Genomic DNA, 12,963 nt, shown 5'->3' with positions numbered 1-12,963 from the left:
AAAGTAAAATATTTTAAAAATTAAAAGTAGCCAAGTGGATGCCTAGTGTTGGCTTCAGAGACCACTAGCAAGAACAGAGAGGCCCAATTATTTTTTAAACCCGTGCTCCCCTTTGATAAACAGAACACATCATATGCTCTTCTTTTACAGTTTTTTGAATTCTTAGGATAATTAGCTATTATTAAATATGAATGAAAGCGGAGAGGAGAAAAGCCCTGTTTATTTTCAAAGTCTACTTGATCTCTCCAGAATGCAGTCCCTCCAGGGGCATAGGATGAGACCTGCCCTCTGCACCCCCTCCACCCACGTAAACGACTGCTCAAGTTCCCACAGATTTATGCATATTCACCAGCTCTTTTTATGTTGTAATGTCCTCAGCAATTTTGGGGACTATCAAAACAGGTAAAAATTATTGAGGCCTGACAGCTGCTAAAGGTCACCAGATTAAATCCATCAGGGTTATCTCCGGTGCATCATAACACGCGGAGAGAGAAATGAACTGACCCTCGCACTTGCTACGGGACATCCCCCAATCCTTTGCATCGTCTGGTTTCATGAAAGAGCCAGGCTCCTCTCACTATTTTAGACTCCACACAAATCAGACTATAAATTAGCCAGGTGTAAAACATGCATTAAAAACAAAACAAAACAAAACAAAAAACCCTGATTATCAACATGAAACCCAAAAAGTTATGAGAAAGGGCTTTGGGAGGCTTCCCTGATGGCTCAGTTTTAAGAAGCCACCCCTCAATGCAGGAGACACGAGTTCGATCCCTAGTCAGGGAAGATTCCACAAACCACAGAGCAGCTAAGCCTGTGCACCACAGCTACTGAGCCTGCGCTCTGGAGCCGGAGCCGGAGCCGGAACCCCTGAACCCCAGGCGTCCTAGAGCTGAGCTCCGCGAGAGGGAAACCTCCGCACGAGAGGCCTGCGCGCCTCTGGGGAGCAGCCTGCACTCGCTGCAGCTAGAGAAAAGCCTGAGAAGCAGCAAAGTCCCAGCACAGCCAAAAATAATTTTTTTTTTTTTTTTTTGTGGGGTTGGTCAGGGAAGTTGAAGGAGAGAAAAAGGGAGAAAGATGTAGAAAGTTAAAAATCTGATTCAGTCACTGGTAGTCGAGAAGCTCTATTCACACCCTAAAAATTTCTGGGTTGAATTTCCCAAAGAGCCAGAGCTCAGATTTGGGTTTAATTTAATTAAGCAAGGAGATTTATATTTTTCTGTCTGTCTTTTTCGTCGTGAAGCTTCTTAAACAATGTCTAATAATGCATAAATTTAAAAAAACTAATTATACATATACATTTTTTAAAAGTTAGATTATTCTCAAATTAAAATTTTAATTTACATAAATTAAAGAAATAATAATGGAGGCATCTAGTGGGAACGCAGAGAGGACAGTTGACAACAGAGAAGGGTGCGTGGGGAAAGAGCTGGTGAGACCCAAGGGAAATCAAGAAGGCCGGTTTTCACAGTGGGAACACTTGAAATGGGGGGAGGGGTGCTCCCAGATTCGGGAGGAAAGGAAGTCTGTGGAGAAGACCCTTCTCTGCTAACAGGGGCACTGCATGTTTGGAAGCAAAAAACAGGCCTGTGATGAGTGTGGAGGCAGGTTCTGAGATGACCCCAGGGCGCCTGCAGCTGGATTGACACTCTTGCATAATGGCCTTCTGCTTGGCTAGGCTGGGCTTGTTCACTCCCTCCTAACGGAGAGAACGGGCAAAAGCCAGCTGATGCTTCAGAGAGCAGCTTCAGAGAGCAGGGTGTCACTTCCGCCTGCTCACGATCTCGCTCTCCCAGTCACTTCAATGGAGACGGAGCCATCTGCTCCCCCACAGGGGGGCCCGTGCGGCAAAGAAGGTCCCCAGCCAGCAGCTAATGAGGACCTAAGACCCCAGTTCAACCGCAGGGAACAGAACCTTAGCCGTGGCCCTGGGCGAACTCGGGAGCAGGTCGGCCCAGGTGAACCTTGAGATGCTTCGGGCAGCAGACACCTTGACGGCAGCCTCAAGACAGCCCAGCTACGCTGCTACCCTTTCCTGACCCTTAGAAACTGTGACATAACAACACGTGTGTGCTATTTTAGCTACTAAGTTTTGGCGTCATTTGCTTTACAGTAATTGATAACTGGGGCTCCGCAGGTGGTTCAGTGGTAAAGAATCCGCCCGCCAACGCAGGAGACATGGGTTCGATCCCCTGGTGAAGGAGCTGGCAACCCACTCACTCCAGTATCCTTCTATTCTTTCTCCCCGTTTATTATCTTTATTTCTGAGTGTAAGAGAGGGTCCCAGTCATGTCTGGCTCATATTCATGCCCACTCCAATATTCTTGCCTAGAAAACCCCACGGACAGAGGAGCCTGGCGGACTACAGTCCATGGGTTCAAAAAAGAGTCGGACACGGCTTAGCAACTAAGCAACTGCAACAATAAGTAAACAATAAATAACTGAAACAAGATTTCTTAGATGTCAGTCATGCATCACCCTGACAGCACTTTGTACGTTTCTCGATACGCTGTGATAGACTCAACAATGCTTCTCCCTACAAAGTTGTCTACTTGTTAATCCCAGGAACTTGTGAATATGGTATGTTATATGGCAAAAGGAACTTTTCAGATGTGATTAAATTAAGGATCTTGAGATTGGAACATGATCCTAGAATTTCCAGGTAGAACCAGTGTAATCACAAAGGTCCTTAAAAAAGACAAGAGAGCCAGACAGGAGGGTCGAAGTCAGAAAAGGAGACGTGAGGCCAGAGGGAGCGGTCAGAGCGCCGGGGGAGGGGATGCGGCCGGGGAGGCGGGGCCCCGCCCCGGGGAGAGGCCCGCAGGCTGCTTTTCTCCAGAGCCTCCACCTATGTCCATCTCTTCGGCCCCAAGCCCTGTTTTGGATTTCTAAACTTCAAAACTGCAAGGGTTGTTTTTTTTTTTTTTTTTTCTGCCAGTTATTAAAGTGAAAGTCGCTCAGTCTTTGTGACCCCATGGACTATACAGTCCATGGAATTCTCCAGGCCAGAATCCTGGGGTGGGTAGCCTTTCCCTTCTCCAGGGGATCTTCCCAACCCAGGGATTGAACCCAGGTCTCCCGCACTGTGGGAGGATTCTTTACCAACTGAGCCACAAAGGAAGCCCTCCAGTCATGAAGTCTGCGATAATTTTTTACAGAAGCAGTAGGAAACTACACATATGTATGTACTCTGTCCTATCATATTCATTAAATCAGCTCACTTTCTGTACATGGAAACATTTATTCTGAAGAAGACTTGCGCGGGGAGTTTTGGGCGCTGGTTGAGGCTCCGACTCCGTGCCCCAACACACAACATATATCATTACAGTGAACCCACTTCTGATGGAATGTGAAGGCTTAACACGTGGTAGTGTACACGTGTGCCTCCTAACTCTCAGTTAGTCTCACACCCCCTGCCTCACACTCCCCTTCTCTGCGTCTGCATCTCGGGTCCCCTCCTGCGAACATGGCCTGGACCACTCACAACAGACAGTGAGTGGGAGCCTGCTGTGCGGTGCAGGGAGCTCGGCTCGGGGCTCCGTGATGACCCAGGGGCGGGACGGGGCTTAGGGGAGGGAGACTCAGGAGGGAAGAGGTATATGTAGACATATAGCTGATTCACTTCATTGTACCATAAGAGTACCTATCCTATTCTGCATTATTTTATCCATCTGTTTATTTATATTGGCATGTATTCATGGCTTTCTGTTTTATTCAATGATTATAATTTGTTTCTATATATATTTAACTGCTCAAATTGTCCAGGGTGGCCAAATACTGAAAATTATCATACGGCCAGGATCTGCACTGATTACATTCCAAAGCTAGGATTTTTAAGAAGAATTTTTAGATATACTTTAGGATGCATGAGTAACTTGAATGATGGAAGAGAAGAAAAAAAAAAAAAAAACGCAAGCAACTAATAAGGACAATTTCCATCTCAGGCTTCCTATTTATTATTGATTCCCAAGGAAGGGCTTAAGTCATAAAAATCATTAAAGATGTAAAAGTTGAGATACTGATCTCTAGCAAACTGGGGGTTTATCTGAATTATGCAAAAGAAATGATGTGTAGAGTTTTTCACACATCTCTATTGACACCAATAAATATGGTTTCGTTTAATTAAAAGCCCTCATTATGGCTTGCATACTGCCTGGGGCTGAGTTGTGAAGCCATTAGAATGGGTTCTAATCCAATCTGTACACAGAGACTCACAGAAGGAAGATGTTGTGAAGAGACAGAGGGAGAAAACAGCCACCTACAAGCTGAAGAGAGAGGCCTGGAACAGATCTTTCTCTCCCAGTCCTCAGAAGTACCCAACCAGAGTGCACACCTTGATTTTGGACTTCCAGATTCCAGAAGTGTGAGACAATAAATACCTGTTGTTTAAGCCACCCAGTGTGTGATTTGTTACAGTAGTCCATGCAAACTAATACACCTTCTTTACATTATCTAGTTACTAGAAGGGTCTCCAGCTTGCGCCTCTAAGATTGATAAGGACTCAAAGAATACCATCCAACATGGTGAAATGATCAGAACCTAAGGAGGTGAAGTAAGCAGCTAACAAACCAAGTATCACTCAATATGTGTTCAACCCCATGTATGTAATCACTAGATGACATTTTTTAACTGAAAGAAAACACAGTTGGCAAGATAGACACATCCAACTTTGATTCCTCGAATTCTTCTTTGTTGCCCCAGAGTTGCTGGCTCTCTAATCTCTGATCATACCCACTTCATGTAACAGGCATCATAGTGGAATCAATACAGCAAAGTCAAAATTAACAACCTTCTCTATGTGTTGTTTACATTAGCTAAAAATTTTTGTAATAGGCATGTTACAAAATGCAATATATTTAAAACTTTACATTTTTTATTATTATATCTGAAATTTAGGGATTCTTTGCAAGAGGAGCAAGGGGAAAAGTGATTTTCAATGAAAAAATTTAAAGAGATGAAATTCTTCAAGTTTTTGATTTTTACACTTTTTAGTGTAAAATTAAGAAATTAAGAAAATTAAGAAATCATATACACATGGAATTCGATCTCCACATTTCATCCTAGTTGTTTTATAGGCAGTTTTTCACATTCCATAAAAATAAAAATGATAAAGTAGTTTTAAAGCCTAAGTTGCATATTTTGTAAAAATAATATATACAATATTTCTGAACCTAATTTTAGCCATTCATTTTATTAAATCATTGGATTTTCGATGCTTGAAGAGAAACTGAATGACAGAAGCCATTCTATTAATACCACCTCACTAAGTTCTTTTTGTTATAGCAATAATAACATACATGATTTATTTCTAAAATCTTAAAATGCTTGGGAAAACTAAACAGAGTATATAGTACCTTTCATTATATATCTCAAACTCTGATTACAACAGAGTTTTCTTTATTTCAATTTTCCTCTAAAACTGATTTAATACATTATTTTTAAGAAATAATATTTTTCCTAAAAGAACGATAAAATCTAGCATAAAAGTAAAAGTTGAACTTTATACCGTAAAATTGAGAGACAATGAAGGTGTGAAAGATATCTCTGTTAAGATTTAATACTCTGAACTTTAGAATTAATGCAGTATTGGTGGAGAGTAGTCTTAGGGCAATCAGGGCAAGTAAGTTTGAGATAGGATGTGGAAAATTCAGTAATTAATAAATTTATTTAAATTTTTAAAAAAGAATGCAGTATTAAAATAAGAAATCTACATATTTACCATCCTACAAATTTCCCCCAACTAACATAGGCATTAACTACACTTGTACTAAATCACCTTTACTGACCTAGAATATTGTTTTTGAGCATTCCATCTACCACACACCTAAAATTAGGAAGTGTCTACTGAACTACTACTAATTTTGAGAAAAGTTTCATTCACAATTAAAGTTAAGGTCAATGAGTTGCCTTCAAATAGTTGAATACTCTTAGTAGTCTAACAGCTCTTATCATAGCGCCAAAGAAGTGAAAAAACTCAATTGTTTTTAAACTGCACCATTACATGGTCTCTTTCCCTAAACTTCTCTTTTAATTATGCAGTCCTTTTTGATAAGTGGATAAGTAATGATCTCTTTGGATGAATAAATGGTAATCTGATTCTACTGCAAAAGAATAATTTGGCTCAGATATAATGTTCTTTGGACAAATAAGTAGTTAATATATTACCAAAATTAGTACCAAAGAATTCATAATAATAATCTCATATTTTATTAATAATTATCACCCTCAACTTTTAAATTTTTTAAAAATATATCTATCAATATAATCCTAGAAAATTAAAAATTTTTAGGAAATTGAAAGGATTAGTTTTCCTAACTGTATGTGTATATTTAACCACACAGGTCTTCAGAGAACTGAGATTGTGGTATTTGGTATGCTTCCCAGGTGGCACTAGTAATAAAGAACCCACCTGCCAATGCAGGAGAGAAAAGAGACAGGGCGGGGGGTTGGGGGGTGATCCATCCCTGGGTTGGGAAGATCCCCTGGAGGAGGACATGGCAACCCACTCCAGTATTCTTGCTTGGAGAGTCCCATGGACAGAGAAGCCTGTCGGGCTATAGTCCAAAGGGTTGCAAAAAGTCAGACACAACTTAAGTGGCTGAGAACACATGCATAGTATTTATAACACTTCATCACATGGAGTACTGATGGAATATGCCTGAATAGATCACTCCATGATCCAAATACCTGCTATCTGGGGCTAAGAGGTTCCATTTCTAGCAAACAGGCTCTATCTCTCCCAACCACATGCAATCATTCATCACATAATCCTAGGAGGATCATAAATCCTTTATAGGAAGAAAGTAGCAAGGAAGGAGACCAAACAGAAACAATTTAAACTATGACCTATGAGGGACAGGGTAAAATGCTGTATTTCTACCTGGTATCATCAGTGCTAGATTAGTGGAGTACGTCACTATGATCTCACAGGTCAGAGTACAATGAGGAATCAACATACACTTTGACAAATTAAAGTATGTGTGCTTAACTGCATGCTCAGTCATGTCCCACTTTTTGTGACCCCGTGGATTGTAGTCCACCAGGCTCCTCTATCTGTGGACTTTTCCAGGCAAGAATACTGGAGTGGGTTGCCATTTCCTTCTCCAGGGGATCTTCCCAACCCAGGGATCAAGCCCACGTCTCCTGCATTGGCAGGCAGATTCTTTAACCACTGTGCCACCAGAGAATAGTTAATACTGTGGGATTCAACACATCCCATTATTTTATAATATGAAGATTCCAGCTTCAGAGTCTCAAAACAGGAGGATATAAAAGGGGCTGACTCAAGCCTGAGGTGAGACTTAAGGACCACCAGTTGTTATTTCAACATTTATGTACCAAAAAATACATGTATAGATACAAACAGAGCTATGGTAGAGTCCTGGCAAGTCTTCTGAATATCTCCCTCTACACTTTTCATTCATATTTATTCTGGCCTCCTCATCAGATGTTAAGTCTGTCAAGGATATATAGTAGTTCCTCTCTGCTCACAAAAGGACCTTTATCTAACAATATTTAAGGTCTTCCTTGTAGCTCAAATGGTAAAGAATCTGCCTGCAATGCAGGAGACCCAGGTTGGACCACTGGGTCGGGAAGATCCCCTGGAAAAGGAAATGGAAACCCACTCCAGTATTCTTGCCTGGGAAATCCCAGAGACAGAGGAGCCTGGCAGGCTACAGTCCATGCCATCAAACAAGTTGGACACGACTGAGTGATTAAGACTACACACGAATATTTTAGACTGTTAGATGAGCTAAGTACCTTTTATCTGACTATAAGTCTGAAGAAATTTGGAATGAGGGGATAATAAGTGATGCTAATGGGTTTTTAGTAACAAGATATCTTAGAAAGATAAGTGGGCTGTTTACTCCAATGAATCCACCTTGGAATCCAGTGAGAAACTTGAAAGATCTAGGTTAGGACACAGCAATGGCTGGCTGGCAAGCAATGATTGACAAGGCCTCAGGACTAAAGACAAATGAATCATGGAGGGTGGGAAAGAGACCTATTGTTTTGTTCTGGTTTATTTTCAACCCTTTCTCAAATAGTTCATTAGAAGTCTAGGTAAATGAGAGGCAGAATAGGTGACGAAATCAGTTGGGGAATGGACACTGCAGTTTCTTTCTTCCATCTTTCAGATACATGAGAAACGTGGGCTCATAGGTAGAGAAAAACTAGGAGTAAAATTTTGTGACATTGGTGGAAAGACTCAAAAGACTATTTTTATATGAAATCAAATTATTAAAAATTAGAGCATTTGGGGAAATAGACTTTTTGAAAAGCCAGAGATTAGAAGCCTCTCACATTCCGGACCAGTGGCTAGATGTGCAGTGGCTACTGGATTATGAATACTCAAGAGCTGTGGCAGGACCTCACCCAGGGAGAATCTGAATCCATTCCCGCCAGGGTAGCAGGAGATGCCAACATCTTCCCAATGGCTGCAGTCATGACCTCCCCAGGGTCTCCGCGAACACTGAAGGAAACTGGCTTCCTTTCCTGAGCAACTGACACCTTCCAACCATATGGGTCCCGTGCTCTCTTCAAAGTGGTTTGCAGAGGCTTGTTTGCCACATCTGTGGCAATAAAATAAACATCATGCACAGAACTGCTGTCTCTTGTTTCAAGGAACCACAAAACATAAAACAAGCAACTTCATTAAGCATCATGACTTCAGAGGGTAAGTACTTGTTCTTTCTCCTATCCTGAGAACTCACTTCTAACAGTAGTGTTCACTACATCACATATTTTGATGATCTTAACAATGTTTGATTGACTGAATGGGTAACGAGTGGATAATTAATCCTATTCCCCCAACCATTCTTGTGTTTTGTCTACAATTTAAGCCACCATCCAGAGAGAATGCAGACAGATAAATGTCAAATTCCTGACCGTGGAAATAACACAGTGCACCAGGAAGTGAAAACACTTGCGTCAGCCTCTGAAAGCCTTCTGAGTGCATGTGATTTCATTAGTTCTCTAAGACCCTTTCCTATCCTGTCTTCCAAAATAAACCATGTGAGGAATTTCCTGGAGGTTCAGTGGTTAGGATTCCACACTCACTGCCAAGGGTTGCAGGTTCAATTCCTGGTAGTGGAACTAAGATATTGAAAGCTACATGGCACAGTCAAAGAAAACAAGTAAACAAAAAATAAAAACAAAATGTATGTATTGGTTCAATGATTTCTCAAGCATCATTCCCATCCATGATGAAACGTGGATTTTAACCCATCAAAATCAGAGTAATAACAGTGTTTCTACCTTTTTATAAGGTTACATAATCTGATTTTTTAAACTTTCATGAATTATATTTGTGTTTCAATTGACTTTATTTGTAACACTGCCTTACTGAAAAACCCGAAGTATATTATAATATATATATATATATATATACACACACTGTAGAAATAGGAAAGATCCACAAAGTCAAAAATTAGCAAATAAGTCAATCTCTACCTTCGTTCATCTTCTCCCCAGTTTAGTTCTTTTGTTCTGTAAAATCCAAACAAGCCTCCAGAAATCCCTGGGCTAAAAGATATCTGAAGTGTCTTTCAATTGGTCTATATAAATAATTAAACTCTAACTCATAAATTTTATGTTAGTCACTTCCATCCCAATTTATTATTTCTGTACTAAGAGTATGAAGAGATCTTTCTCTCTGAAAAATGAATTTTCCTAATCTTTTCCTATGCACTTACTTATTAAATTTATTTAACATGATAAACATTTCAATTAATTAAAACAATGCAACTTTCAATGTCATTCTAAGACTTCTATTTTGCTGACTTATCGATTCTTAGCTAAAAAAGTAATTATCCTAAATTCCATACTGCTATCACGCTCAACTTACACCAGGTTTCCACAAAATGCAGCAATCGGATTACATCCATTCATATCGATTATGTAAGAGACAGCAAGAGGTCATTTTACTTTGGGATTTCGTTTGTATGAAGAAACCCAGAGTTCACCGTCTTTTTCATTCCAAAAGTGCATTCTCTTTCAGAAATTCCTCTGTAAACTAAAATGTAAATGTAGCAGGTGCCTATTCTACCTTCTAACGTAATCATTTAGAATTTTAACAAATATTGAGAACACTTTCAGAACCATTAAGTTCTGATACTCTGTATATGCAAGAAAAACTGAATGTATCTGTGAAACAATAAAATAAAATAAAAAATGGAGAAAAAATCAGCATTTATTCAGTTGTTTTCACTAATAAGGAAAAATATGAGAACAGTAAACAATAATATTTTTGAATTTTTCTAAACTTGTGAAAATGGGATACAGTTCTCAGACTAACAGAGATTTACTTGGATGAAACGGCATTTTAAAGTAATTCTTATTAATTAAATATCAATATTTATTTGGCTAGCATGTCATAGCCCTTGACCTCATAATTATAATTAACTGCACTGCCCATGAAAATTCAAAATATTTGTCAATCGCATACATCTATACCTTTGTGATGTCATTATTTACAACAGGAAAATTTAAACTAATTGATATATTCAGTAAATTATAGTATGAACATCATCAGTTATGTTATTAAAATTATGACTACAGTAATATAAAGTAAAAAAGTGAATAGTAAAATTATATATCTACTACTAGAGCTGCTACAAAGTTATACACAAGTTTTAATAATGGAAAAATTAGGAGTAGTTTTTTATTTTCTCTTTTTTCCAAATTGCTAAAATTTTATATTACTTTTACAACTTTAAAAATATATGTTTAAACATAGCTTGAATGAAAGCATATTTTAAGTTTTAATAAATATTTGCAATTAATTCTATCTCAAGCTGAAATAATATAATTTTGCTTATTTCTTTTAAACAAGAGACAATTACTTCAAGTATGACATAGCAATATGGAAAATAAGAAAGAATGGGCATCCATGGGCTTCATTCAGATATTAGCTCAAAGGCATCATTTGCAATTACTTCAAGCAACTTAGGTCTTTACTCTGGAATGCATTATGTGTGTGACATGAAATATATTGCTCAAAGTGTGATACTCAGTTTTTAAGAGAATGAGGTCAAGGGTGAGTTCAAAAGGTCATCTCATGACAAGAAAGCTGTTTTTCTCAAATAAAAGTGATAATTATCATCACATTATGAGAAAGGAAATAATGTAATACCAAAGAATTTGACATTGGACTTCTCTGAAATTTTAAATACAGTGATGTTATTACTAACAACATCCAATAGTAGCAATGCATCAGAATAAAACTGATCATTCACAGCATACAGTCTTACTTAAATAGACAAAACGGGACTTAGAAGTCATCCATGGCTCCAACCAGTTATTCAAGAAGAGGGGTCATGGCAGGAAAGGCAAATGAGATAAATAGCAAGATATGGTTATTTATCATCAAAGAAATGTTATTGTTTTTTAATTGCTGAACTTCCATATATAGATAGGTAGATAAGAGGGGTAGGAAGGTAGGTAGAATAGACAGGTAGATAATAATTGAGAATATATACTGTTAGTATTATAGACATTACAAGCAAGGGTGACAAAATAAGACTTTTAAAAATATAGCTTGGCATTTAGCTATCTCATATCAATAGATCTTACTTAAATCCCAGCTGTCAGCAAACCACATAGGTATTAAGATCAGTCCAGCCATCATTACAGACAGTCCCCCACTGTCCCCTGTAATACACTTCCAGGCGACGCTCATGGCTGCCTTTACCACCTGCAAGTCTGATGACGCCATCTGCGACAAGAAGAAGACACGGAGACTGAGCAAATAATGATCAGAAAAAGGCAGAGCAACATTGTAATTTCATGAGAAATATCATCCTACCCAGATCTCTCTCGAGGCCTTTTTTTAAACTCCTATTAGAATTGTCCTTGGTAGCTCGGACAGTAAAGAGCCTGTCTGCAATGCTGGAGACCTGAGTTCAATCCCTGGATCGGGAAGATACCCTGGAGAAGAAAATGGCACCCCACTCCAGGATTCTTCCCATGAACCGAAGAGCCTGGAGGACTACGGTCCATGGGGTGGCAAAGAGTCATTCACAGCTGAAGCAACTAAGCACACAAGCATAGAACTGTGCTCAGTGATCTGAGATCATTAACGGGATTGTTCTTGAACAAAGTCATAACACATATCGGTCCTAACAAACTACTTCCCTTTTATTTCTACTCTTGTGTCTAACTAGAAAAATATACTCTGATATAATTCCAAAGTAACTATTTAGATTTCTTCAGATTAAATAATACTTGGGAAATTTCTTATGGTTTTAATCTCCTTAAAAGTATGAGCAATATTTGTCACTTTAATTTAAAAAGTATAAAAACACAGTAACTTGGAAATAGCTGAAAAATTTAACTGTGAATGAAAAAATACTGAAATATGAAGACAGAAAAAGCTACTCTGGTTAAAGAGTGATCTATCATGTCAAAATATTTATTACTATTCCTTAGGCATTCATAAAGGATTTCCTGGTGGCTCAGATGGTAAAGAATCCACCTGCAATGCAGGAGACCCAGGTTCAATTCCTGAGTTGGGAAGATCCCCTGGAGAAGGGAATAAAAACTAGGGTGCATGTTTTGCCTGTGTTCTTTTATCGATAATACAAATCTAAATTTCAGTCTTCTGAAATTAAATGAATACTTAATTCCCAGAAAATCCTGTAAAAAGCTTCTAAGCAGATACACAATATAATAAATTCATTCCCCAAAAAGTATAAGAGGCCATTTCCATCCAAAATAATCCAAACACTGTCCCTCTTCCCAAATGAAATATATAAATAATCTTGGGAAAAAGTCATACTTTTCATGAATCTCTGGGATCATTCAAAGTAAATTAAGGTCTCCTAGCAACAGAATCATTATTAATGTAAAATTTCACTGTTTGCAAAGCATTGTTACACCTGTTACCTCATTTGACCATCCCAGCAACAGTACAAGACTATCCTCATTTGAAAGAGGAGGAAATGGAGGCTCAAGAAGATGAAG

The 12,963-nt window shown here is 38.7% G+C and overlaps 2 protein-coding genes and 1 long non-coding RNA gene across 2 annotated transcripts in view; 1 reads left to right on the top strand and 2 right to left on the bottom strand.

Moving 5' to 3' along the window:
* The window catches only part of LOC145505679 (uncharacterized), a 50,792-nt gene extending 46,398 nt beyond the window's left edge, over nt 1–4,394 (top strand). The window contains exon 3 of the long non-coding RNA XR_014053202.1: nt 4,208–4,394. This is a non-coding gene — a long non-coding RNA (uncharacterized LOC145505679). The remainder of the gene's footprint in view (nt 1–4,207) is intronic.
* LOC145505566 (liprin-alpha-1-like) overlaps nt 1–12,963 on the bottom strand; it is a 488,322-nt gene that overhangs the window by 244,921 nt on the left and 230,438 nt on the right.
* LOC145504852 (neurotrypsin-like) overlaps nt 7,825–12,963 on the bottom strand; it is a 41,835-nt gene continuing 36,696 nt past the window's right edge. The window contains 2 exon segments of the mRNA XM_081486179.1: nt 7,825–8,573; nt 11,575–11,716. Coding sequence (XP_081342305.1) covers nt 8,249–8,573; nt 11,575–11,716 — 467 coding nt within the window. The 3' untranslated portion in view covers nt 7,825–8,248.

Source organism: Giraffa tippelskirchi, chromosome 1 (genome assembly GCF_054371585.1).
Source record: "Giraffa tippelskirchi isolate mGirTip1 chromosome 1, T2T-mGirTip1v1.2.pri, whole genome shotgun sequence".
Taxonomy (NCBI): Eukaryota; Metazoa; Chordata; class Mammalia; order Artiodactyla; family Giraffidae; genus Giraffa; species Giraffa tippelskirchi.
This window is presented reverse-complemented; position numbering and strand designations above follow the sequence as displayed.